At 37.5% G+C, this 27809-nt stretch overlaps 1 protein-coding gene across 2 annotated transcripts; it reads left to right on the top strand.

Annotated features, from left to right (window-relative positions):
- Nucleotides 1-247: 247 nt before the first annotated feature.
- C4H21orf91 (chromosome 4 C21orf91 homolog) lies at nt 248-27578 on the top strand. 2 transcript variants are annotated; one of them, XM_059921385.1, is made up of 5 exons: nt 248-606; nt 1554-1687; nt 23630-24166; nt 25191-25253; nt 27005-27578. In XM_059921385.1, exons 2-5 carry the CDS (start codon nt 1561-1563, stop codon nt 27169-27171), a joined length of 894 nt encoding a protein of 297 aa, XP_059777368.1. In that variant the 5' UTR covers nt 248-606; nt 1554-1560; the 3' UTR covers nt 27172-27578. The 2 variants fall into 2 exon arrangements, with proteins under 2 accessions (XP_059777368.1, XP_059777369.1); XM_059921386.1 differs by lacking the exon at nt 248-606 and having other exon boundaries at nt 1547-1687.
- The last annotated feature ends 231 nt before the right edge of the window (nt 27579-27809 follow it).

Genomic DNA, 27809 nt, shown 5'->3' with positions numbered 1-27809 from the left:
AGCTTCTGTATTTAAGATTATCCCTAAATTATGAAACTTAAAAACGAACTTTTCCCTCATTAAATACTTCAACTGGCACCTAACTCAAAGTTCAATGATACTATTTTGCTTCAGTCTACCGATTTCACACGAAGTTCCACCCACGCATCTCTGGCCCTCTCACCCATCCACTCGTCACTTTTCTGCCCCCGCCCCCTGCGGCCCCCGCCCGGGGGCAGTAGTTTCCACTACGCTGAAGGGGGAGGTGGTAACGGACTCCTCTATCTACTTGCCTAGAGGAGGGGGCGTGTGAGGAGCTACCTTCCACAGAACAGCAAGAGACCCCGGCCAAGAGGCGCGGAATCAAGAGAAAATCCGAGTTGAGGCCGCGGCGTCGGTGCAGCAGGGGAGCGGCGGTGCCCGCGGCCGCCGAGCGAGCGCGCCGCTTCGCCATCAGCCGCGCCGTCCCCCAGCCCCCCCAGAGCCTCCGAGGGATGGCACCGGCGGGAGGGGGCGGGGCCGGCGCACAGCAGCCTTCTCCGCGGCGGCCGCCTGCGCTGCGGCCGGAAACAATAGTGGAGGACCCTGAGCCGCGCGGATCGGCTGCGGCGGCGCACGAAGCGGACGGTAAAGCCCCAGCTCCCCTGCCCACGACTGCTTGCGCCCCGGTCCCCACCCCCTCGGTCCCGCCGCCTTTGCACTCTGAGCCCCGCGGCCCCTGGCGCTGTTCCGCGCGGGCTGCCCCGACGGACGGTCGGAGAGAATGATACGGGTCCGCGGCACCCTGAGGGGCAAGCGCGCGCCCCCAACGCCGGGGACCCGGCTCCCAGAGGCGCTGAGTCCAGATGGACCAGCTGCCGTGGCCCTCGAACGCCTTCTTCCTGGGTGGGAGGAAGCCCGGGGCGAGGGGACGCGGCGCTCCCGCCGGCCGGGCTCCGGGATCCCCAGCCTGCCTTGGCCACCCCGCCTCCGGCCGTGCCCGGGCCGCACAGCGGAGCCGCTGCCCGACCTTCCATGAGGATGCTTTGTAAACGGCCGGGCCCCCATCCCTAGTGTTCACTTTTCCATGTGCATTTTCCTGCCCCGGATCTCGAATAGGAAACCTCGCTACGCCGAGCTAGCGAAACGCATCTAAGGTTCCCACAATGAAGTTAGCAAAGCAGTGTCCCGAGCAGATCGTTCGTCCTACCTTTAACAGCGTTAAGTAGGTTGACAGACCCCGGTAGCTGAATAGGTGTCGCTGCTAAGCTCCTTCTACACCTGGTCGGGGATGGGGGTGGGCTAGAATACCCGAAAACTGCTTTCCGTCAGAGCCCCTCCACTAAATAAAACACAGGACCAAAAAAGGCGCTTAGGCGTAGTGTCACTTACGGCTAGGCTTTAAGTTTTACTAGCTTTGTGTCTTTGCACAATAAAAGTATAATATTGAAGTACAAGTGTGGCAGTGCTTGTTTGATGGGGCTGTTGCATTAGATAACCTGAACAGCATCCTTCTGTCTTCCTAGAAGTTCCTAATATTGCCGTAATGGCAAGTTCTTGAAATTGTGTAACTTTCTTTTTCTGTTTCTTAATAGGGGCACTATGAACGAAGAGGAGCAATTTGTAAGCATTGATTTGAATGATGACAACATCTGCAGTGTTTGTAAACTGGGAACAGACAAAGAAACACTCTCCTTCTGCCACGTTTGTTTTGAGCTAAATATTGATGGTAAGGACACAGTGTAGATTAATTTTATGGCGTGAACTTTACAGAACTACTTTATGCTGAACTAGTTACAAGGTAAAACTAAAATTTCTTGAATGATTGTAAATTGTGTCAAGTATGAAGTGGAGATCTGTTAAAGATAAGGGTTTCTGGAAATGAAACTGAAGGTAGCACAGCTATGAATTTAAGAGAAACTTTTTTTTTTTTTAACTCCCACGGCATTAATCCCAATTTTACTAATATAAAAATGAGGAATGAGTATTGACTAGTAAACTTTGCTGGTTTGAGAGCTTATTAAGTTGTCAGATTTTAACACATGTGTGTGTGTTTTGTTTTGTTTTAATATTATGAAATAACATAACCAAACATTTACATTGATAGGCGAATGTAATTTTATTCTTTTGGCCTACCGTGCTAGTACCTAACTGAGGTGAGCTATAACTTTTTTCCCCAGTGCTATCTTATTATCTGCAACACATTTTAAAATTTTTAGATAACCTCTTTTCAATGATCACACACACCTTTAATAATTTTTTTAAACTAAAAAGGCTTTTAAAATTTCTCAGTAGTATCTTTAAGAGTATACGAAAAAGAGTTCTCCAAATACTTAAAAAAAAATCTCTATTAAAGTATTTGGGTTGGCGCACAGTTAATGTGTCTGTGGGTATCAGTAGTTTGTCCCTGAGAAACATGTGGGATATGTTTCCTTAATCTTGATGTTACCATGATAAATTCTGATTTTTTTTTTTAATATTTGAGTCACACTAAAAAAGAATCTTAATATTCTGGCAGTAAAAAAAGTTGGCCTGCCATTTGAATTTTGAATTGTAACATTTCAGTAGAGAGATTTTGTTAGATCTTTAGATTAATTTGTATTATCTCTACTTGTTCTATTTATTAAATAGGAAATATCAAATGTTCGTGCCATTAAAAAAAAAATAGGATTATCTACCTTGAGATTCCTATTAAGACTTGTTTTTCAGAAATTGTTGTAGGCACCAAATTAATATATTTAGATACTCTGTAGTAAAAGTCAAAATTATAACCATAAGTAGACTACTAAAAACATGTAGAGTTAATTATATGACATTCATTTTCCATTTAAGATCATATTGGTTTTGACAGTTTTGCCATTGTACTCTCAGAACTGTAGTTGCTAAACATGATAATAGATGGAAGATCATGGATTTCCTGTGGGTTGCATAGAACGCATAAAACTGTGGCTTTAGTAAATGTAGCATTATAACTAATTTCAAAGGGATGACTTAAAAACATGATTCTTCTGTAGCACTTAAATTACCATGTCCTTAATCATGCTAGAGTGAAAGATATAAATGTATGTTCTTTAGAAATAGAGTTGGCCCTATATATTCTTTTACATTGTAGATTTTAGTTTTAGATGGGCAAAGGCATTACAAATGACTCAGCCAAATCTGTATTTACATTGAGGAAAACTGACAACCAGGTAGTTGGACTGTTCAAGGTTGCTCTAGCAGTGATGGCAAGCTGTTGTTATGTGCCAGGCATTGTACTAAGCACCTTACATGGATTATCTTATTCAGCTCAAAATAGCTCTGGGATGGCTACTATTATCCATTTTAAAGTTGATGGAGTCTAACCTTCAAGACCTAAAAAATGCACTTTGAAGTTGCTCAGCAATGAATGACAGTGCTGGGCTTTGAAGCCTGCCAATCTAGTTCTAGTATATGTGATTTTAATTCCATTGATCTACTGTCAGTAGTTATTTTAGTTGATAGGGCTAATATTAGAAACCTGTTTTCCTGAGTCCTAATTGCTCTCCTTGATATTCGGTCAGCCAACTTTTCCTTATCAGTGCTTCCTGCTAAATCATTAGTGTTGTTCATGCTGTGATAGGATTTTTCTACCAAAATGTAAACTTTCATATTTGCTTTTCTAGCCTGTTTTTAATGCCTTTTAACTGGTTCTTCATCATTGTATAGAGAATACACAAGTATTCCTCAGGTACTATCTTATAAATATTTCATCTCTGATAACATTTATCTCAGTATATAAGCTTGTCATAAGCCCTACGTGTTGAAATAAGAGTTGTCTTTAACTTAAAAGACGAAAATAATTCTCAATTTGTATTAGAACTGTTTCCCTCTATATTCTTTGTACACTCAAGGTTTTATATTTTTAAATGCCAATTAAATCTTCACAAGAAAAATTACTTTAGAATTTTCTTCTCAATTTATCTGAAGTCAATTCCTGGATCTCACAAATACATTTTATATTCACTACAGTGATGAGCTTGTGCGTATAACCATTTTAATATCATGAGATTTTTTTCTAAGTATTAGGAATTTTAGGGGGAAAGGAGGGAAATGAGAACCCTGACTTTCTCAAAATTTCGTTTATATCAGTATACAGGTTTTTAAAAAATCAGTGGAAAAAAGTGATAATAAAGTAATCACATGCCTGAAAAATAACATATTCTTTGTCTATGTCAGTAAACCTTTTAAAATGTTTTTGAAGTTTTCTTTCCCCTACCAAACTCTCAGCACAGTGCCAGTCAATAAATAGATAAGAGGGACTTTAAAAAAATATGACATTTAACTTTACTGTTTTTGGTATAACTTTTTTGTAGTATGGTAATGTTTCTGTTACTTGGTTTCTTAGCTTTCTAATTGCTGAGTTTGCTCTAAAGCCTTCTATTCTTTTTTCAGCTAAGAGGCTAGATAAACAAAAGACAGTCTAATCTTGTAGGAGAGATTTCATATTCTGAGCTTGGCTCTAAGTTGCCTTTCTTTCTGTCACTTTACAGTACTTAAAAGTAAACGAGTACCTACATTTCATATACTTTCAACCCATAGGTGATATACTTCAAGGACCTAAGAAATGCACTTTAAGGAGATTGATTGGGGGGCACTTATAATTCACCATTAGAATTACTTGTCTACTTCTAGGATTAGGAGATAGATGCTTAAACTTCTTAATACTGATGGCCTGTCCTTGACACTAAGACACTATATGCATGTATGATCAAATGCATTAATATGCCTCATGGTTCATGGTGCTAAAATCTCTAAAGTTATTTACTGACTACCAATCCCTAGGCTATTAAGTCTGGGAGGAAGGTAGCCCAGAGTGGTCAGGAGCCAGTAATGAAACTCAACTGTAATATAAGAAAGTCAGAAATGAAACTACAGGTGGGGGATGGGAGAGAGATCTAGGGCTCCAATCTATTACTTCCTACTGTCAGTTTTCATTTTGTACCAAAATACGGTGCAAATAATTAGTATTTTTACCTTCCTTTAATAATTGACTTCCTTTCTATTCTACAGAGAGAAACTTTTTTATAAGACAAGATCAGTTCCTCTTATGCCAAAGTTTTCAGTGTGAGTTGATTTTGCTAGTTGATTAGGAAGCATTTTTAATGCTTACTAGTCCATCTTGCACTGTAAAATCCATCTCAGACTTCATCCTCCTCTAATTTGTTGAACTTCCCAGGAACTTTTCTAGAAACAGACCCTAATGCAGATCCTTAGTAATCTTTCCAGCCAGAAAAGTCTATAGGTATTTTCTGTTGGTTAAGGCACCGGTGAACCCAATGCTCACTTTTTTTTTTTTTAAATTATTTATTTATTTATTTATTTATGGCTGTGTTGGGTCTTAATTTCTGTGCGAGGGCTTTCTCTAGTTGCGGCAAGTGGGGGCCTCTCTTCATCGTGGTGCGCGGGCCTCTCACCATCGCGGCCTCTCTTGTTGCGGAGCACAGGCTCCAGACGCGCAGGCTCAGTAATTGTGGCTCACGGGCCCAGCCGCTCTGCGGCATGTGGGATCTTCCCAGACCAGGGCTCGAACCTGTGTCCCCTGCATTGGCAGGCAGATTCTCAACCACTGCGCCACCAGGGAAGCCCCCAATGCTCACTTTTAATCTCATTCTTCCTTGATTCTCTGTGTCTTTGACCAAAACATGGTTCACATGGTCAGTAGTCAGGAAGCAGTTTGAATCTCAATATTAAATCTTGACTTAGCTTGGAAGTCAAGACTGATTATTAACTACTCAAAGCCTGTCAACAGCTCTTCCTTTGACTTGCTTCTGGCACATCAGCATCTTTCCACTTAAGTAAAAGCCCACCAATTTACTTGTGATAAGGAGACTGTATTTGCTAACTCAATCTGGCATTAACCTCTTTCTCTTGTTTCCCGTAATGACAAACATCATGCCTTGCTATTAACTAAAAGAGCACTTTTAAATATAAAGCCTAATATACCTTTTGAACTTTAGCTTGGCTATCTTTGATATACTTAGAAATACAGATGAGAGGTTAATTTTTTTTTTCTTTAACTGCCTTTTAATTCCATTTTAAATAAATCTGAACACTTTTTAAATGGCTCTGATAGTAAAATCTCATTATTTGGACAGGAGTAGGGAGGGATAGAAGTGAAATGTAGGTTTAATTGGTGATAACTTTAAATTATAGAATATTTTTAAAAATAAAACTAGGCTAACAACATCTGGTAAAGACTTGTGACTTAACTCACAACCCACATCTGAGGAGCCAGGTTCCAGATTTTTATCCCAGTCCTAATAATGGTGGCCTCTTTTTAGTTACTCCCAACTTTTTCTCCTTTTAACTTTAAGCTTTCTAATTTTAAAGTCTAGGATGAATTTAAAATTGAGATCGTACATGAATTTCAGTTGGAATGGTATATTCCATTAGGAGTTAGGTCTGGCTGTATGTAATAGAAAATCCAAATAATAATGATGAAATAAAATGGAATGGATATTTATATGTCTTGTATTAAAAGAAGTTGAATCTGGAGTTGGTATGGTAGCTCCATGATCAGAAAGACTCAAGCTGCTTCTGTTTTTCTAATCCACTTTCCTTAACACATATTTGCCATTGTCAGTCATCTCATGAGCCAGGGTGGATGCTAGAACTCCAGCCATTGCTTCCTTATTCTCAGACAGAAAAGAAAGGACATCTGACAAAAGATACATGTTAGCATTCTCTCCTGCATCTAAAAAGGAGCTTTTCCTAAAGTCCCACCTAACAATTTCTTATACATTCCACTGCCCTTTCAAGAGAAGCTGCTCCAAATAAAATCAGTGTTTTCCAAAGAAAGGGACAAAGGACATTGAGTATGCACCTAGCAAAATCGGCCATAGAGAGGCCTTTCTAGTAATTAAAGGTTACCACATTGAAGACAAACTATTTGAGCTAAAACTAAGACCAACAAGGAATGCTCTGGTGATTCTTCTAACCCAGGAGTTTGAACTAGAAGGGATTTTTACAGAATGAGGCATTGTATTCTGAGGATAGGCATGCAGCCAGATCTCATGTGAACTTGTTGCCAAAAAGCTTACAAGAATTTTCAAGTTTCTGACCCATCTCGGTACATAAAATGTGATGATTAATGCTACTGCTCATTATAGGTATGTTAGATATTATAAACTTAGGAAAACTACTTCCTGCTTTCTCCCATCCTCTGTACATGATAGACTAACATGGTAATTCCACCTTCCTCATACCTTTACAGGGAAGATTGCTTTTCTACAGCTGGATACATCTGCTACTGCTTCACTTCTGCTCTAGTGATTAAGCATGTGGGCCTTGGACTCAGACCTTGAATCTTGACCCTGCCACTTACTAGTTGGGTTTTCTTGGCAAGATACCTAAGTTTATTGTGTCATACTGGTTCTCAAATGTTACCAGTAAGAGCAGTTTTATATTTTTATTTCTTAATCTTGAAATTATTGTGCCAGAATCTAATTCAAAAGGCTGAACTCCAGTTGCTGACATTTGTTCCAAGAATACTTGGCAGTATAAGCAGTGGAGCTCAGATTTATTTGTTTGCCCTTGATGCTCACAATGAAGCTGCAGAGTAATTGTAGCGTGGTGATTAGGAGCACAGGTTCCTAATTCTGTGCCACTGAGGTCCAAAAACTCCTGGTGGGTCACTCACTCCAGAGCCTGACTCCCTGGATTTGAATCCACATTTAGTAGCTGTGAGACCATAGGCAAGTTACTTCTGGTTTTGTTTTTTTTGGGGGGTAGGGGCGGACATGCCACTCAGCACGCGGGATCTTAGTTCCCTGACCAGGGATCGACCTGTGCCCCCCTTCAGTGGAAACGCGGAGCCCTAACCACTGGACCTCCAGGGAATTCCCACTGTGTATATTACTATTCTGTCAGTTCAGCTACAGGTATATGCCCATGTATGTTTTAAATAGGAAATGATTAATATTTATTTTCTCCTATTTAGTGATACAGTATATGGCTAAAATGCTTGTAGAAGTGACTAGGATGGTTGTAAACCCTTACTTTACCAACTGATTTTTAAGCATAATGGAGCATTTATTGCAGCTAATGTTTATAGAGGTCTCTCATCAGGACTAAGAGGTAAATAGTAGTACCCTCAATTATATGTGCCAAAATGAAGGTCCTGAGGTCAAATAAAGTTACCCTAAAATCATATGGATAGTAATTGACACAGAAGGGATTCAGATCAGGTCTCTGGTGTCAGAGCAGTTGTAACCACTGTGAGAAATGGACATTGACCTTTGCCATATTTTAAGTTTTAATTTGCAGACCAGCCCTGCTATGTTGATGGCATTCACTTATTGGTTTTCCTAATGCCTCTGATTAGTCCTGATAATCTTTGTAGTGTCTTTTTTGTTGTTGTTGTTGTTTATGTTGGCATGCTCTGTCCTAGACCTTCCATGGTCGCTCTGTCTGGGCTTTCATGGCCTTTAATGTGTTGATAACTAGCAGATCTCCTCCTACCTCTTTCTCCCCACCCCCAAGCTACACATCTATATATGCAACTAGTTTGTAGACATCTTCACTTGTATAGCCTGTAAGTACTTCCGACTACATGTCTAAAGTTAAACTATTATTCCTGTACCACGTGTATCTCCTTTCGAAATGAATGAGTAAATTAAATAAGTGAATTCCCCTCCACCCCTGCAATCAGAAGCGTTGGGGTTGGAAGCGCACTGTGGAGAAGGTACAGACTTACATGCCTGGCAAAAATGCGTGCGAGGCGGCGCCACAGGAAAGAACCTGCCTGCCGTGGCGCTTGGAAAGGTGCTTCTCAAAGCGGCCTTCCCTGCCCTAGCACTTCCTCCCGCCCCTGCCACCGCTGTCAGCCCCAACCTGCTTGTCCTCATAGCGCCCTTTCCTTCATGGCACTTGCCATAATTTGTTGCTGTAACTATTTGCTTGTGTGTTTGTTTAATGCGCCACCCCTCCCCCATTTCTAATTGCATAAAGACATGGATTAGAGTCTTTTATTTACTAGTATATTATCAGCAGTAGTACAAGGACTGACAAGAAGTTATGAATGAGTATGTGATTGATGAGTGAATCAGTCTAAAGGAAACTTGAGAGAACTGTCTTTTTTTATATTTTTCCCTTAAACTGGCCCACAGTGAAACTCTTCTGCTATTTTTCTGCTCTTTCACAGAATTGCCTGAGATCTTTCTGGAGTCTCCTAAAAGTTTTACAAATCTTACTAATAGAAGAACTTTGTATCATATTCAGAAGAAAAATGTAGCAAATAATACTAAGAGTGATATCTGGTTATCTTTTTCAATCAGGAAGATAGAAAACAGACATAGTATTTTTCTCCAAACACAGAGCAAGAAGTCTTAAACAGAGCTGTGTTTAGAGTGGGAGTTTCTGCATTCATTTACACACTGCAACTCTTGTTATTCAGAACACCTCAGCATAGTGATGTTTGCTCATTATGATGACCCCCAAGGCATTTGATGATCCAGAGTGCTTTTTAAATCAGTAATAATAAAAGTATGTTCTTTAAATCAGTGATTTAAAGTTGAAAACAAAGAAACAATATACAACCCAGAATATCTTATTAATAGAAACATCATAATTATAAATAAAGGATTTGTTAGATAAAAATGACATTCTGATTCAAATTCATAATTCATTCCTTCCAGTGTGTTGACAAAGATGAAAAGAAATGTTTTATGAGTTATACGGTAACAAATTAAATCTAGATTGAAAATCTTTTAATACTTAGGTCAAAAATATTAATATCTATTCTCAGAAAAGGGATACACTTTTCATGACTGAAATAATTTGAATAACTGTTACTGGAGAGTTAATAAAGAGAAATTAGCTTCCCAGAAATAAAGAGTAATTTTTCTGTTGCATGCAAAATAATGCCTGTGAAGAAAGAAGACAAAGATAAGTTTCTCTCTCTACTCTGGAAGAAGTGAAATAATCACTCTCTAGTTGGGAGAAGCTAGTCCAACTGTCAGATACTTCTGACAGTTGATTTACACTTTTAGGTAAGTGACTTACCTAAATAATAGTCAGGTATTGTTTGTCAGGTATTCTGTGTTACATGCATTATTTCGTTCTTAATACAACTATATGAGCTAGGTGCTAGGTTATCCCAATTTGATGAATGAGGGAAATGAGTAGAGAGTCTGGGAAACTAGTCCAAAATCACACAGCGTGGAAGTCCAAACCTAAGGTATCTGATTCCAAAAAGTCCAAGTGCCTAAATCATTTCTCCTTCCAAAAAAAATTACGTGAACTCTTAAGAATCTAGGAGATATTAAGTAACTTTCAGGCAAAGTTACAGATGAATTACACAAATGTGAATGTTCAAGCAAGGAACAAAATTTGGGTCCCAAGAAATGCTTGCTTTTTAAAAGTTATTTCTACCTATGATATTATTTGATTAATACACATTTGGTGGAATATCCAAAAATAGACATTTCTCATGACCTAATAGAGTGGGATGATGCAATCTCCATATAGATTACAATCTAAATAGTATGTCAAGAAAATGTGGTCTTTTAGAACTCTTGGCTTAGATTGATGATTATCAGAGAGGAGGAAAGAACTAGGAAGAAGAGGCACACACATGACAGTCTTGCTAGTCCCTGCCTAGAAGGGACAAGGAAGTTGAGCTGTACACTGACACTTGCTACAGAATCATACAGGTGTCAGCTGGTGATGAGGCAGTTCTTCTAACACTGCTCTCCGTCCTTCCAACCATTCAAGTAATAGAGGCTAACATACTTATCCTGATTAGTCTTCCTCTGAAGAGGGAATAGGGTTCTAAGTAAGTGGAGGCAGACAGTGCAAACAACAGTGAAAAGATTAGCACCAATCCTGGAATTAGCACGCTATCTCCCTTTTGCTCATCTGCCCCGGTAGTCGCCTGGAACACTTTTCCAGAAAGAGAGAGAAGAAACAGGTGGTAAGACAACATAACTTTATAAGGCACTGTAGATGTTCAAAGGTGCTTTTACAGCATCTTAAATTTAATCTCCATATTATAAAGGATATTAACATTGTGAATTTCAGATAAGGTGTTACATGCAAAATATATAAATGATTGAAATCAAAGTGGCTAAGTAACATTGCAGAATTATCAAAATGTTATCAACTATAGTTCTAGTTAGAGTGGATTTAAATTATTCTAATCCAGTTTGGCACACATTAGGATTTAGAAAAGGGGAATAAACCCATTAAACACTGAGGCTTGGATTTATAGTTTGTAATAAAGGGGAACAGTGTCTGTTTATTTACAAAAAATTTTAAACTAGTGTATCTATTTCTGTTAGCTTTTTGGCATTACTGTCTCAACTGTATAACAGTAAGGCAAAATAATGGCTTGTGTGTACCCATCAAAATCTGAATCTCAGAGTTAAAGCTATGTTCATAGCAATTTTTATACACATTGATTAAGTAAATATTAATTGAGCAACTGCTGTGTGCCAGAAATTGTTCTGGTAGCTAAGGATAAGGCAGTTAACAAAACAAACATAAACTTGTGAAGCTTACATGAGAGGACGGCAAAGACATTAGAATAAGTTATATGGTACACTGGAAGGCGATATAGGATTATTTGCCTTTTATGAAGAATAAATTCAATCGCTGATACATTTTTCCATGTATTACCTTATTTAAAATTCACACTTAGTGTTTATTTCCTATATAATGTGGAGATTAAATTTAATAGACAGTAAAAACGCCTTCCAACCTCTAAAGTGTTATACAGATATACTTAAATGACATCTTTAATATCTAAAACTCATGATAACTGGTGGAATAATATCTACAATGAATTTAGTGAATGATAATTCCTAGTCTGTTTTGAAAACAGAGTTCACATGTTGAAGTTTGTTGTTATTGGAGGGGAAGTGTTTCAAAATTAACATGAAGTCCTCTTTTATTCATACTTCTAGATTTTTATCTTCAAATATTAAAGAGGATCTTTAGTATCTTTAAGTGTTGGGAAAGATTTTAAAGGTTTTGTATTCTTACTACTTCCTCACTAACACTGTTCCTAGTATTTGCCCTGAGCACATTTCTGTTATTTAGTATTAAAGTATCCTTCATAATCTTGACCAAATTTCAATATATCAACAATCAAGTTTCAATTCAATGTCAATCAACAATTTGGCTATATTTCTACTACAAAGTAGAATAAATACAATATAATAAAATATAATTCCTATATAGTAAATCAGACAGTTCTCCAGAAAACTCAGCCTTAGATTACCAGTGTATTTACTAACCAAATGAAACAGCAGTCATAAGTATCTGCGGAAAGAAAATATCACAATTCTCAGTAGAGACTAATTACAGAACAATTTAATTTCATGCTTCTTACATTCTGTCTCTCTTTTCTACCACCCACTCTTCATTCATTTATCCTCTCCTTCATTTGTTTTATCATATACTGACACATCATCTTGCCTACCTACAGTTATCTTCTCCGTCGTAACCTGGCAGATTGACCAAAAAGATGATTAGAATGGCAGAAATGCTCATGTCGCCCATGTCTAAAAAAAAGAAAAAATCAAGGGAAAAAGCTTTCCTCTCTTTCCCTTAAGCCATAGTTCTTGAAAGAGTGGTGTTCATGCATTGTCTCCCTCTGTCTCTCCTCCCAAATTAATCTTCCGTGCCCCTGTAACGGGCATACCTCCTTTGCTTTCACCAGTGACTTCCTAGTTATCAACACAATAAATAGGTTCATGTTCCTGCCGTTTTCAAAATCTGACATTTAACATTTCCCTCTTTTTTGAAACACTCAGCTCCCTGGGTTCTGTGATAAAATATCTCGGGCCTCTTATTTCTGCCCTCTTTTCTTCCTAGGGTCACTGCTTATTACAGGTCCCTGAAATACTAGTGTTTCATTGAATTCTGTCCTTGTCTTTCTTTTTTTCTCATATTGCACTCATCTGTTTCTTTCACTGCATTGGCTTCAGCTATACCTCTGTAAGCTAATGGAACTCCACAAACATATCACAGGCCAAATCTGCCTTTTAAGCACCAGACCTGTCAATATATATCCAACCACCTGCTGGACCTCTCCATTTAGATATTCTACAGCTGTCTTGAATTTAAGTTTCTCAAACTAAATTTCTCTCCTTATTTCCATATACACATGCATTTTTATTTCCTTCATCTTTGGTTCACATGGAATTCCAGGCCCTACACCCCAGAAATTTTGTTTCAGTAGGTCTACAGTTGAGTCTAGGAATTTGCATTTTAATAAAAATCCCAGCTGACTCTTATGCAGGTGGTTTCAGGACCAAACTTTGAGAAACTGCCCTTAGCGAATGAATGGTTCCAGTTTCTTCAGGACTGTCCATATAAAGTTGTGTAGATGCAGTGATGAATTATGGCTGAAATCTTACCTAAGCTCTGCTTTTCAAGCCATGCACCCTGGCAGGGATGGTTTTTCAGTTCTCAAAGGCAAATTGGCCTGTGGCCTTGCAGCAACCCTACCCTGTTCCCTCACTGCTTCCCTCCCACCCACCCTCTCCATGCAGTCTGTCCCTGAGTCCTGTTGATTCTCCCCAATCTGTTCCTGACTTTTCATTCCCACTGCTACACCTTTGACCAGGCCTCTATTCCTTCTCACCAATACTCCTTCAAGACCCACTTAATCAGTTTCATAGACTTTATCCCCCTTTCCCCATCACTACTGCACACCCCTAGTTCTCTCTCAGTATCACCAGAAAGGTCTTTAAAATGCAAATCTGATCATGCTGTTCATTTTCCTAGAACTCTTCGATTCCTTACTATTTTCTTCTGGTTAGGCTGTTAACTCCCTAACATGACACGTAGGACATTTCATGACCAGGTATCTGCTTAACTGTCTACCTTGATCTTTCATTACCCTTCAAAGGCACTCTACAAGCCAATCATTTGTGCATGCTCTCTCTCCCTTCCTCTCTTTTCCTCCATTTCTTTCTCACTTGCACACTTTTGTTTATCTAGTTCCCTCTGTCTTGAACCATTGACTTCTTCCTCCTAGTATGCAACAGCTTAACTTTTGGAGCACATGTATTAAATAGAGGTGATGATAAATTACACTGTTGCCTATGTTCACAGTGCTGCTGCGAGGATCACAGAAAGATGATGAATGTAGGAGCTCTTTGGTAAATATAGTATGTGATGCAAATGTTCGTGTTGATTTAAATTGAAATATAGAAGGGTTTTGTTTTCATCTCATCTGAAAAGATGAAATTCTACTGAAAAGATTACTATGATTTGTTTGTATATTGAACAACTCCTCCATTGCCAGAATAATTCATTTCTTTATGTACATTGAGGAGGTTTGACTTTATCCTGAGTTTACCTTTTTATGATTTGGCTTTCAGTAGATTTTTCTGCTCTAGCTGCCGTAATTTCCTTCACATAGGAGCTGCCCAGCCAATCCTTTCCCCACAGTGTCTTTCAACAGTATGAATTCTGTTCATGTATCAGTGTCTTTTTCCCTTACTCCCTTTGAAGCCTTCCGGGCCTCCAACAAGGATTGCCAGATAAAACTATACTGTCGTTATAATCTTACTTTGGGGGAGGGGGACTTCTTTCATTTGAAGGTTATCCTTTGATAGATACATTGTTAGCCTAAGGAAACTCTCAGTTTAAAAAAAAAAATCAGAATATTGGGATATTTTAGGTATGTGTATCTTTACCATTTCAGTTGTAAATTTTTTGTTTTACTTAGTTCATTGAAACATACAGTACAAAACCTAATTTGTCTCGGACTAAGGAACACTATTTCCTTTCCCAAACCAAAATGTTTCTTTATGGGCATTTTTTTTAATGTTTTAAATTTTCACTATTTAAAATGAGAAAAGATTTTCTTTCTCCCATTATAAAGTCTTTTTTCCCATTAAAAAAGCAAACTATGCCTATTACAGAAAAATCAAAATACAGGAAGCAAGAAGAATTTTAAGATTTATAATCCCACCTATCTACCAATAATCTCTTAATATTTTTGGTATGTTGTTTTCCTGAATTATTTTCTGCAGTAGAGTATGCATGTGTGCGTGGTAAATTGTGTTTAAAAAATGAAATCAGGCTATATATACTATTTATAACCAGTCTTTTAATTTAATATATCAGAAACATCTTTTTCGTGTCAATAGGTAAAATTCTACTATGCTGATATTTTTGTAAAAGGTTGCATTGCATTGGACCATAATTTTTAAAACTTTGTTTCATCATGGAATGATTTTATTGTACACTAGTTCTCCAAACCCTTTGTTCTAATCAAAGTTCTTTTTACTCTAGAATTGCTATGATTCAATTATAATACATAGTCACAATTTTTTTTTTAATATTTTGCAGTATGATTCATCAGGTATCGCCTTTTTTTAATCTTTAGTTTTTCTAATCAAATGGTTGGTGAATAGTAGTGATTGTTTCCCATCAGTCTTAATTTTTACCATTTACTACCTATAGTAGTAATTGAATTATAAATGCCTTCAAATTCACTTGCTAGTAAATCTCTAATTAATAGATACTGCTATAAAGCATTTATATAAGGAATAGTCAACTAGAATTTCAGGAACAGTGATTCAAATATAAGCAGAGAAGTTGAGATGCAAAACAGATGTTTTATAAATAGCTGCAGGACAGCTTTTTATTTTGTTTTTCTTATTTGTAAGAAAATAAATCAGTCAAAACCTTAACTGGGCAGATGGCAGGCAGTTCAGGAGATAAAGGGCAGAGTGCATATGGCTATCACATTTCTTGCTTTTGAACCCATAAATTTCCTTTGTCTTAATGGTTTATCCTCTTTCATCCGGTGTTACTATGAAAGCCTTTTTTCCAGACTGTCTTTTGTTTAGGTAATGTGTATCTTTTTAACCTTGCCTATTTTTAGGGAAGTTTTATTTAGGAGAAAAATGGAACAAGTAGAGGGTTACTTGGGTCAACTGGATTATTGACTTAAAATTTTTTATAATATAACTTTTAATTCTTTGTGCCACTTAAAAATTATAGTCTAAATATAATATATTTTAATGTGCTAGAAAAACAATTTTAGCTTTTTATATTCTGTGCTGCTGTGAGCTTAGTATCCTGACCATGGATAGCTTCCATTCATATTTTTTTCCAGTACCCTTTTACTTCATCAATTACCTATGGACAAGCTGCCCTGTCCAATATGGTAACCTAACCACAATTTGGTTATTTAAATTTAAGTTAATTAAAGTTAAAACTTTAGTTCCTGGGTCATACTAGCTACATATCAAAGGCTCAGTAGCCACATGTAGCTAGTGGCTATCGTATTGTATAGCACAGATGGAGAACGTGTCCGTCTTCACAGAGAGTTCTACTGGACCTTTCTCGTTAAAACAGGTAGCTAAGTTTGAAACCAGAATTGAGTGTGGATTGTTATTTTTTTGTACCCTGTTAGTAATAAACAGTTGTTATGTAGGTGTGTTTCCCCAATTTCCCAACCATTATAATGAAAAAGTAAAATTCACTGAGAAAGGTTTTCTTTTTGACAAATCATTTGCAGTTTATACATCCATCAATACAAGAACTCAGTTCTACTGTGTCTACCTTGGTTATTTGAGGTTGAGATTTATCTTTTAACATCATCTCTCTGAACACTTTGCTGATTGAAATTTGCCCTTATAATTCCTTTATTGGATTAAGCTGCTTTGACCAACTGCTTAATCCTCTTAGCACACACAAAAATTTTAAAATGGCATAAACATCTCCTAAGCAGAAATATGCTGTCTAAAGACCACCTGTTGGTATGTCTTTCTTTAAGGCAGTGATTCTACAAATGTGGAAAAAGCAAGTTGCTGAACCCATCTGTATATCGGCTTAGTACAGTTGCCAGTAATTCCATCTGCTTCCAATGCGGACATAAGCAATTACCTATTACTCTTAAACACTATGTTGGGTATTTGAATACGGCAGACTGTAAGTGGCATGAGGGGGTGGGGAAAGGAGCACTGTTTATCATAGTACTCACTAAGGCACATAGGACAACTGGTAAAATTTTCCAAGAGGTAGAAGCCTGTCCTATTGTGGGTTTCAGGAAGGAAGTAGGTGCTCCAACTCTCCATCCTCGCCTTCCCACCTTCGGGCTGATCTGCCTTTTGTCAGTGACGGGATAGACAACCTGAGCATCCTCCCACTGCGTGTGTGACTGGCGGTAGATATAATCGTAATAACTCTTCTTGAATCATGGCTTGGCTGCTGCTTGACCATCAAATGCAGAGTAGCCTGGTCGCTTTGGGTGTCAAAGCATCATTGGGACAGCCATTATTTACACAGAAGCAATCCAGACCTATGTCGTCACAGAGTCTGAGTATAGTATGAGAGTCACTAACCAACATGGCCGCAGAGCTTGCTAAGTCACAAGTACCTGCACACTCACGAAAGGAAGGATAAGGACTGTTTGAACTGGAGAGCACTTACCCAGTTTTCAGGCAGTAGCTGCTTCTCATTACCAGCCAGTTGCTGTCAGATCTTCTGATTTTGTTTTTAAGAGAAACCAAGAAACTGAAAATTGTAAGTGAATCTTTTTTAAAAAAAAAACACTTGTAGGCTAAACTTAACTTGCTGCAGTACGGATCCAGACTTCAGGCTGTGGGTGTGCCACCTCTACTTACAGAACTTTTCCTCTACTCCTTTTACCAGAAATGGGAACCTGATACTCAAAAACAAAGGCGTAGCAGCTCAGTCCTTCCATTCGTAGTACAACAAAGTTTAGCTCTCCCTCCATCTTTACAATTAACACTTACTTAAAGAAGCACATAAACATGGCTTAATATGGGCAACACGTAAACATGCAGGTGCTTGTTCTCCCTTTCCTAGCAACCAAGATAAGATCATCATAAAAAGAAAACACCTTAACTCTTGGAAAAGTCTTTACTCTGGGCAAAATGTGAGCCTCCATAAGAAAGATTTTGAAGCAGTACTGCGTGAATGGTTGCACAAACGTTGGTCATGTCTAAAGGCAGTGTGCTTAAAATTTCTTCACAGCCTGTTAACAACCTGGAACTTAAATCGTAACTAAATTATCTTGTCTTATTTAAAAATTAAGAAAGAACACACAAACCCACCATTTGGAAAACGAATACAGCCAGTTCTCTAATTCTGGTTCTTTTAAGTTTGTAGTAAAAGTCGAAGCGCTTACTCCCTTAGAGCTTTCCAGCCTCCTACTGATATGGTAACATGTATTACAGCTTTACATCCAACTATTGGTTGTATTATATTTGCTCTACCTATGGAATACCAAATTATATGAAGCCAGTCCTTTGAGAAGTGAAATATAGTAGTCAAATTCAGAAGGAAGGCTAACTGACAGAGAGTAAACATGCATGAGGCAGTCAGTCAGATGATATGACATTTGAGAACGTGTGAAATAAAAGGCATGTAGCATCAGTGTAGTCGGCTGAGAGATGGTACCGTTTGACAGGACCAGCTAGGGAACCATCAGGGAAAGATTGCTTAGCTTACCTAATTACCACCAAATCATAAATAAGATCTTCTTCAAGAGGCTGGGGGTAAAAGCAGAAGGTAATGGGACATGTCATAGAACTCTTAAGTGTTTTGGGTTTTGTGGCTATTTTTTAGTGCCATTTGGAGTATCATCCTGTGAGAGGAAAAATTATGTTACTACAATAGGCATATTAAATATATGCATGGAAATATCTTTATTTTAAAAGGGTGACAGTGATAGGTAGACAGGAAGATCTACATTTGAGTGGCTCTTGCTCTTTTATGAGTTTAACTGAGTTTTCTTAAAGCAAATTGATCCTAAAGAAGAATTTAAAGAATAAAAATGGGGATAGCATGCCAGATGGGTTAGTGGGAGGGTTTTCAAAGTATGTGAGAATGGTGTAACAAAATCAGAAATGAAAGTGGGAAGACTTTAAAAAGAAAACTATTGAATAGAAACAGCTTAACTTTTTAAAATACCACTGTTCATACAGAAACGTACTGCCTAGGGGCTTCCCTGGTGGCGCAGTGGTTAAGAATCTGCCTGCCAATGCAGGGGACACGGGTTCGAGCCCTGGTACAGGAAGATCCCACATGCTGCGGAGCAACTAAGCCCGTGTGCCACAACTACTGAGCCCACGTGCCTAGAGCCCGTGCTCAGCAACAAGAGAAGCCACTGCAATAAGAAGACTTCGCACCACAACGAAGAGTAGCCCCCGCTCGCCGCAACTAGAGAAAGCCCACGCACACCAACAAAGACCCACCAGAACCAAAAATAAATAAATAAATAAAAAAGAAATGCACTGCCTATATAAATTTCTAAACAGCCTCTATCCAGAAGAAACTAGTACATACTTTTAAAAAATATTAGCAATTATAGTTGCCAAGTAAGGTCTTGGTTCTCTAATAATCATGAACTCAAGACACAGAGTTACATGGACATCTTTGTGATATGTTTTAAAGATTTTATGATAGTTAAGATGTCAATTATATTGGCCCTCAGAATTTTTATTAGTAAGGAAGTTTTAGTGCAATTTTTGTTGAACTGGTTTGGAAATAACTTAGTTTCTCAAAAGTATCAACTTATTTAATTGCATTTAGATTCATTCCCTTTCAAAAGCTGCTGAAGAAATAAATGGTGCTCAGAGCTGTTTACACTTGTAAATACAATTAAAATTGTAAGGTCAGTTGGGAAACTCACTGGGATCTCTGATAATAGCAGTGGTTGTTTCTCTTATATTCTAACAGATAAAGTGGAAAAAACAAAATCACTTCAGGAGTTCATACAATTACACCTATATTGCTGATACAAATTAAGTGGGCTACTCACATTCTTTTCTAGATTAAAAAGTAATTTGTTCAAGTATACGAAGTAGTCCGTGTATTAAATTTTTTGTTTCTTCTGCTACTGCATGGGATATTTTAAACTATTTTTATAAGACAAACATTTTCAAATTGAACTTTAAAACTGATTCAAGTTTTAAATGTTTAGTGAGCTAAAGAAGTTACAGGTACAGATCTGATGAATGAGCTTCAGTTTACATAAAATAGCCTTCTTGTATATTCACTGTATGTACATTTCTAATAAAAATATGTAATTGAGTAGAAGTTCCTGATTTTGTTTGGCAGATTGAATGATGCCACAGGAATGCCATTTCTGTATCAGTGCCACTCATTAGTTCTTGGGACTAATGGCACGTTAAACTATAAACATAGGAGTAACTTCACTGGAAGATGCCTTTAACTTCTGAGAGCCTGGCCTATCTGCACATCCTAGTTACCTTGCTAGGATGGGCAAAACTTCATGGCAGTAGACCTCAAATAATAACTGGTAATAAGTTTTAGGTTTGTTTTTTAATATAATTTTAATTTTCCTTTATTCATTTCATTTTTCTTGAGTGTTCGCTATGTGCCAGGCACTAGGACAATAAGGATGCATATAAAACAGATGGTCCCCTTTCTCACAGAACTGACCTTCTAGCAGGAGATAAAGGCCAGTGAAGAAGCAATTGTAAAATCTGCTGTGATCAACTCAGACGTTACTGGTTAGAAAAGCCTTCTTTACAGGAAGTGAGAACTAGACGGGATGGTGAGGAAGACCCAGATAATGTAGTGGGAGTAGTAATGGAGTGAAGGAGGATTTAATATGCTGTACTGCTAGACTTCAGGGGGAACAAAATCTGTTAAGATGGACAGTAAAACATCTGGGATGGGGGTGCAGGGAAGAACTGTCAAGGAGGACACCCAGGTTTCTTCCTTGAGCAGGTGGTGGTACCAGACTCAGGAAGAGGATTGGGTTTGGGTGGTAAAAATGGAGGAAGAGGAGTGTCATTTAGGCAAGGTGAATTTAAGGAGCCTATGGGACATCTAAGTAGAAATATTTCCCACATTCAGAACTCTTCCTGCCATGACTTTTTTTATGTCTTTTATAGGGGATTTTTCACCTGAGTGTCTGAATCGGAAATTTATTTTACATTTATGTACTTTCACAGTAAATTGAATATTGTAGTTCTCTGACTTGCTGTTTATCTCAGCAGATTACCAATATGCATATAATCATGTGCTTACTGGGTTCCAAGCATTCATTTGGGGATTTAAGTAAAAGTTAAAAAATTATTTCTGGAGGACAAAAAGTTATATTACATGAATTACTAAGAAGCAACGTTGGGTAAAAATATCTTTAAAAGCCCACATTATTCTTCAAATAAACATCTATTATATTGATTTGTTGTTGAAGCTCTGGGGTACATCAGGAAATTTGTTGTTTCATATAATTTTTTATCTTTTTTTAATACAATTTCTGAACATTCCAAATAGAATTTTTAAAACCCAAAAAAACAAAATATAACAGCAAAAAATAATGCCTTTCTGTAGCCTAGTTTAGAACCCTTTTTATATGCTGAAGGATTTCCTTTCATACATAGTAAAGGAGAAACAATTTACAGTGTTCAGATTCAGCTAAATCATTGCTACATGATTGGTGCTGTGGCGGTGGACCGAGTGAGAATGAGACTGTTTACTGTTTCAGGGATTGGCTAGCTGTCTGCCTCATCTTAGGGCAGTGAGCCCTAGGAGAGTTTATAAAGAGTAAGGAAGCTCTTTGATGAATCTTCCAAAGTTAGTAAAGTAAGCAAGCTATCAGGTTCTCTCTGCCTAGCAGTAAGTATTAGAATCAAACAGCAGAATGGAGGTATTTCTTATTTTGTCTATAATTGATACTAACTACCTTTTTGTCTTATTTATGATAAGAAACATGCATAATAACAATACATTTAATATTTTCATTCTAATCAAGGTTTGTGAACTTCCTTTTTATGTTAATTTACCAGGTTTTGAAATACAGCTGTGAGGTTTTGCGCTTAAATATTTTAATTCTGCTGGAAGTTGGACCCAACCAGACAATAACTGGTAAAAAATATATACACACACAGTTGCAGTACAAGTACCAAAGGGGTAAATAAAACGTGTATGAAATTCTGTTTAAGTTTTTATACTCAGTGGAAGAAACAAGGCTGAGATAGTTGAATTTACCTGGTGAGAGTCGTTGGCTCTCGTCTGCTTAAACTGTTAGTGTTTAGGAGGTGCGCCCCATAGCTTACTTGTGAGGGAACTGACAGCCCAGTTAGCACTGGTTTTGGCAGTCTTAGCAGGACCCACCATTGGCTGATGTTATGTCATTTTGGAACAAATTAGTATTCACAAGCACTTTTATACCTGATTTAATGCCGATAAAGTACAAATACTTCGGGGCTTCCCTGGTGGCGCAGTGGTTGAGAGTCTGCCTGCCAATGCAGGGTTCACGGGTTCGAGCCCTGGTCTGGGAGGATCCCACATGCCACGGAGCAACTAAGCCCGTGAGCCACAACTACTGAGCCTGCGCGTCTGGAGCCTGTGCTCCGCAACAAGAGAGGCCGCGATAGTAAGAGGCCCGCGCACCATGATGAAGAGTGGCCCCCACTTGCCGCAACTAGAGAAAGCCCTCGCACAGAAACGAAGACCCAACACAGCCAATAAATAAATAAATAAATTAAAAAAAAAAAAAAGTACAAATACTTCATTATCTTAGTATTAGCCAGCGTTTGCAGTTCAGTTAATAAAATTGTTACGACTTCAATTTTTAAAACAAGGGGTGAATACAGAATGTAATTTTTTCTGACGAGTCAGCTAAAACATTTTTTTTAACCTAGCACCTGAGTGGCTCTCCACTTACTCTGTTTTCAAAGCTAAGCAGATTCAGACTGCTTAATTATGTCAGGCATTAATTTTCAGTTCCAGTTTTCAGTTTCAGTATAAAAGCACTGCTGTTTGACCTTAAATGGTTTGAACTTATGAAAACGTATGAATGTATTCTATATTTCGAAGTGTGCTGTGTATTTGAAAAGGTATTCTGTATTTTAAAAAGCAATTGAGATAGTATGCTTAAGCCGTACTAAAAAGTTGGGAAATATAAACATGTAATACGAATATTTCCATTATTTATGGTGCATAATGAACACTTGTGAGTTGAAGAATTATACTGGCTATTGTATTTTGGTAGACTGAATGTGTTGCTATATGAGTAATAATTGTGTGTAATGCATTTCTTCTAGAGATAAAATTATCTTGATAAAGTTTTAATAAGTATCAAACATGTGAAAACATTTTAGATGCTTTTCTTACTCAAAAAATTAAACAGTTCATCGACTTTTTGAGGCTTTTATTAATGTGTATTTTTCTGGTTCTGGTTTATCTTCCCCCAGTAAAAACATAACTAATAACTTAAGTTCATGATTTACTGTGTTTTTTTGTTGGGAAAAAAATTGTCAAGCATTTCTGTTACTGAGCCTATAACAGAAATTTTTTGCAAGTGTGTACTTCAGGAGGATTAGTGAAGAAAGCACTATAATATCAAGGCCAAGATTCTGTAAATGTAAACTGCTGGTTCAGTAGTATTTTTTAATATTATGCAACAACATGCCTCTGGGCTAAGGTTGAAATTGAATCATTAAGCCCTTAGAAAGGCTTTACTATTCATAAGAATTTAATATTTCTGCTATTCAGAATTTACTGAATAGTTAAATTGAAGCATAAATTATTAGGCTGTATTTTATATTAATACCAATATTCTTCAGCATTTTTCCTCTGATTTACAAATTATCAGTGACTGTTTTACTAAGATTTGTATTTCTTAATGCACCTTATAAAAAACAAAACTGTCTCAAGTCTTCTGTTTCTTTTTTTTCTTTAGGAATACCAAAATCTAATCTCTTGCACACCAAATCATTAAGGGGCCATAAAGACTGCTTTGAAAAATACCATTTGATTGCAAACCAGGATTGTCCTCGATCTAAGCTTTCAAAAAGTACTTACGAAGAAGTTAAAACCATTTTGAGTAAGAAGATAAACTGGATTGTACAATATGCACAAAATAAGGATCTGGATTCAGATTCCGAATGTTCTAAAAATCCCCAGCATCACCTGTTTAATTTCAGGCATAAGCCAGATAAAAAGTTACTCCCACAGTTTGAGTCCCAAGTACCAAAGTATTCTGCAAAGTGGATAGATGGAAATGCAGGTGGCCTCTCAAACTGTACACAAAGAATATTGGAACAGAGGGAAAATACGGACTTTGGGCTTGCTGTGTTACAAGATTCAGGTGCCACTTTATGCCACAATAGTGAATTGTGGCCTCAGAGTCACAACCAGGAACAGAAGAAAGAAGAGACAGTCTCTAATCCAGAGGTTAATGTCCATACCCAGCATCCACATTACAGCAGAGAAGAATGTAAGTAAAAATAGGAAGAAAAGGTAAAGGTTGGAGTTCTGTTGGGTTTTTTTATGTTTTATAGATGTGATGTGTCAAGAATTTTGCTGTGATATTATAGATTTGGTAAATACAGTATTTAAATGACAGGTTCACCCTAGCAAAAATGAGATGTCTTAAAACTCTTCGTCATTTCTTTGGAATATTCCTTAGTATGTCCTAAACCATTGGAATTCTGCAGTCCCATCATTTGTATTGCGATTTTAAATTATTAACGGAATGGAATCAACAACTGTGAATTGGAAAGTTAAGGGTTCATATAGTTTAGAAGTACAGCCTCAACCATTGACAAACACACACTGGCACATTGCTAATCCCTACAAGACTAATTGGGGGTGGCATTTCAAAAGCAGAAATCTGACATTTCACTAAAGGCCAAAGGTAATGTGTGCACTTGGAAAAAGTGACTGATTCAGTCTGCATATATTTCTTCAAAAACTCATAGGAGCTAAGATAATTTTAATTGACTTAAAATCAAGTGATCTTAGAGCTAGAAGGGCCCTTGGGTATATTTTTATAAAACTCCATGATTCTACACATGAATTATCTAAGGTTATATAGCTAGGTAGACAAATTGATTTTTCAAACTATTTCCACAGCACTTTAGTGTTTTTCAAGCTACACATCATGAAGCATGTAGTGCTTAAGCAAAATCAACTTGATGGGTAGTGACTAGCACTTTTTAAAAACTGAAACAGAATGAGAAATATCAGAATCCACTGGACCTAATGCTAAGAATTTTTCAGTGAACCTTTTATTACAGGTGGAGGTAGACTGGGAGTGAAATGTTTCTAACTGTGGGTTGTGGTCAGAACTTGAAAACTCAACACTTCAGGAGTTAATGAATGAATCTTGGGGCCCTGCCGAATGTTATGTGGGAAGATAAGTGCAAATATTTCTTTTAAATAGGATATTGTGTTGGTGGTGTAGATAACTTCTTTTCCCAGGTTGTCATGGTAATAATGAATATATTTTCATGTTTCAGTGAATTCGATGACTCTTGGTGAGGTAAAGCAACTGAATGCAGAGCTCCGACAACAAATACAGGGTAAAGACTCAGTGTCAGTGCTTTTTACATGTGCAAATTTTGATACAGAAAATCCCGTTAGCTTCATCTGCATTTAAATTATGGGATTAGAACCTGTTAGAGTTTCCAGAGCAAAAAGAATTCTTCTTATTCTTCTTTATGAACTGCAGGTGAAATAGGTTCTTTTTTAGGTGAAAACGGAGACAACAACTAAATCTCTACCTCTTACTAACATGTTTTTGACTACCTACTATTGTGCCAGGCACTGTGCAGGTGTGCTCCTTAGCAGTTCTTTTAGGCAGGTGGTATTGGCCCTGTTTTTTTTAATTATTATTAAATTTTCCAAACACAAAAGTAATCAGAATAGTATAGTGGAACCGTTGACCCATCTTTCCCAGTTTCAACTATAATCAAAAGCGTAGCTCATTTTCCTTCATCTCTGCGTGCACCCATTCCCCTCGACCCATCCCTACCTCCAGCATGGATTATTTTAAAACAAATCCCAGACAACGTTTTGTTTTGTCCGTAAATAGTGTAGGATTTTCTCAAAAAAATAACATCATTTTTTAGGCAATCACAACCTCTATCACATCTTTAAAAGAAAATGGCTAGTAATTTGTTAACATCATCAAATAGGATGCTGAAACAGTGTTCACAGTCCCCAACTGTTTTTTTTTTTTTTTTTTCCCTACAATTGATTGCCATTTAGGCGAGGAAACTAACTGCGCTTCAGAGACATTAAGTTGCTTACAGTTGCTTTAGTTGCTTACAGAGATCATGCATTCAGTCAGTAACAGATTAAGGATTCTAACCCCTGTCTTTTTAACTCCAAAACTAGTAGTCTTTCTTGACCACACACCCTCTCAGAATAATAAGATAATAATAATAGCACCTTATATTTATCAAGTACTTACTCTGCGGTAAGTACTTTACAAGTATGATCTTATTTAATACTCACAATAACCCTGTGAGGTGCTTACTTTCATTATCGAGGTTATGTATAAGAAATTAAAACATAGTTTAGGACTTCCCTGGTGGCGCAGTGGTTAAGAATCCGCCTGCCATTGCAGGGGACATGGGTTCGAGCCCTGGTCCGGGAAGATCCCACATGCCGCGGAGCAGCTAAGCCCATGTGCCACAACTACTGAAGCCCGTGCGCCTAGAGCCGCGCTCCGCAACAAGAGAAGCCACTGCAATGAGAAGCCTGAGCACTGCAACGAAGCGCTCACCGAAACTAGAGAAAGCCCGCGCGCAGCAACGAAGACCCAAAAACAAATAAATAAATAAATAAATTTATTTAAAAAAAAAAAAAAACATAGTTTAAGTTACTTGCCTGAGACTCATGAGAGTCGGAACAAGGATTCAAAACTCCGGTAGTCTGATTCCAAAGCCTCTTAGGGGGGTTCCAGACCTGGGTACTAATGGGCACTTTACTGTCCATAAGTCATATTAGAAATTGATTGAACCTGTTGATCTGTTCAGATTGAGAAAAGTGTCTCAGAGGTAGTTGTAACTGCCATTTCTGCTATGCATCTCTAAGTCACTGCTTGACTCTCAAATTTCATTTGATGGAGAAAAGGAAAACAGTATTCCAGTTGGCTATGCAAAGCATACAACTTCCTAGGATGATCAAAACACAACCGTTTCCTTGATTTCAAACTACTTTCATTGCAAACATTTGCCCAGTGCATTCATTTTAAAGTACTTGAAATATAAATCATAGATTAGCTTTCTGTGTACTAAAAATGGAACTACTTTTTAAATCTTTTCAGAAGTTTTTGAAGAGTTAGCCCACCAAGTGCAAGAAAAAGATTCTTTGGCCTCAGAGCTCCATGTCCGCCACATTGCCATCGAACAGCTTCTCAAGAACTATTCCAAGTTACCGTGTCTGCAAATGGGACGAACAGGAATGAAGTCACACGTACCCATAAACAACTGAACTCTAAACTTACACATCCTTCCTATGGCCTGCCGGGCATGCACACTTTGAAGAAGCTGAAGAAAGTTATGGTCAATTATTTTATGGTCATTAAATTTGCAAAACTTAAGGCAGTGTTTATCATCTTTGTCAAATAAAGCAGATCATTACACTTTAGTCTTCTAGGGTTAATCATTTTGGTTCATTTGGGAAATCTTTTTTCCCATAATTACTAAACAGCCCTCCCTAACTTTTACCACATGTGACTACTTAAATATACCGTTAGAGTGTGACTTTGTTAAACATGGTTTAATGTAATTCACCTGTCAGAACAACAGAAGGTTAACAAAGTTCTTAGGTTAGTCTAAACTACTAAAGATAACATTTAAGAGGTAAATGGAATTCATAATATCACCTCTTATTTATTGAGCAATATTTTAATATGAAAATTTTATATATAAAAATAGTATTTTAGGTACCTTTTCATTCTGTTTATAAATGTGTATTTGAATGGCTCTGTATATTTACACTTTCATGTGTGAATGTTACCCATATTTCAGATCACTGCATTTTATTCTCTTAATAATGTTTTTACAGCTGTTATCTTATTTTCCAAAGATAAATGTATTTTGGCATAGAAATCTATCTAGTTGAATTGT

This window comes from Balaenoptera ricei, chromosome 4 (genome assembly GCF_028023285.1).
Source record: "Balaenoptera ricei isolate mBalRic1 chromosome 4, mBalRic1.hap2, whole genome shotgun sequence".
Taxonomy (NCBI): domain Eukaryota; kingdom Metazoa; phylum Chordata; class Mammalia; order Artiodactyla; family Balaenopteridae; genus Balaenoptera; species Balaenoptera ricei.
Note: the sequence above shows the minus strand (reverse complement) of the source record. Positions and strands in the feature narration are given on the sequence as shown.

Coding starts and splice junctions, on each gene's coding strand:
- C4H21orf91 (XM_059921385.1), top strand. CDS start 1,561: ATGAACGAAGAGGAGCAATTTGTAAGCATTGATTTGAATGATGACAAC. Junction 24,167..25,190: donor ACATTACAGCAGAGAAGAAT/GTAAGTAAAAAT, acceptor TTCATGTTTCAG/TGAATTCGATGACTCTTGGT. Junction 25,254..27,004: donor GCTCCGACAACAAATACAGG/GTAAAGACTCAG, acceptor AAATCTTTTCAG/AAGTTTTTGAAGAGTTAGCC.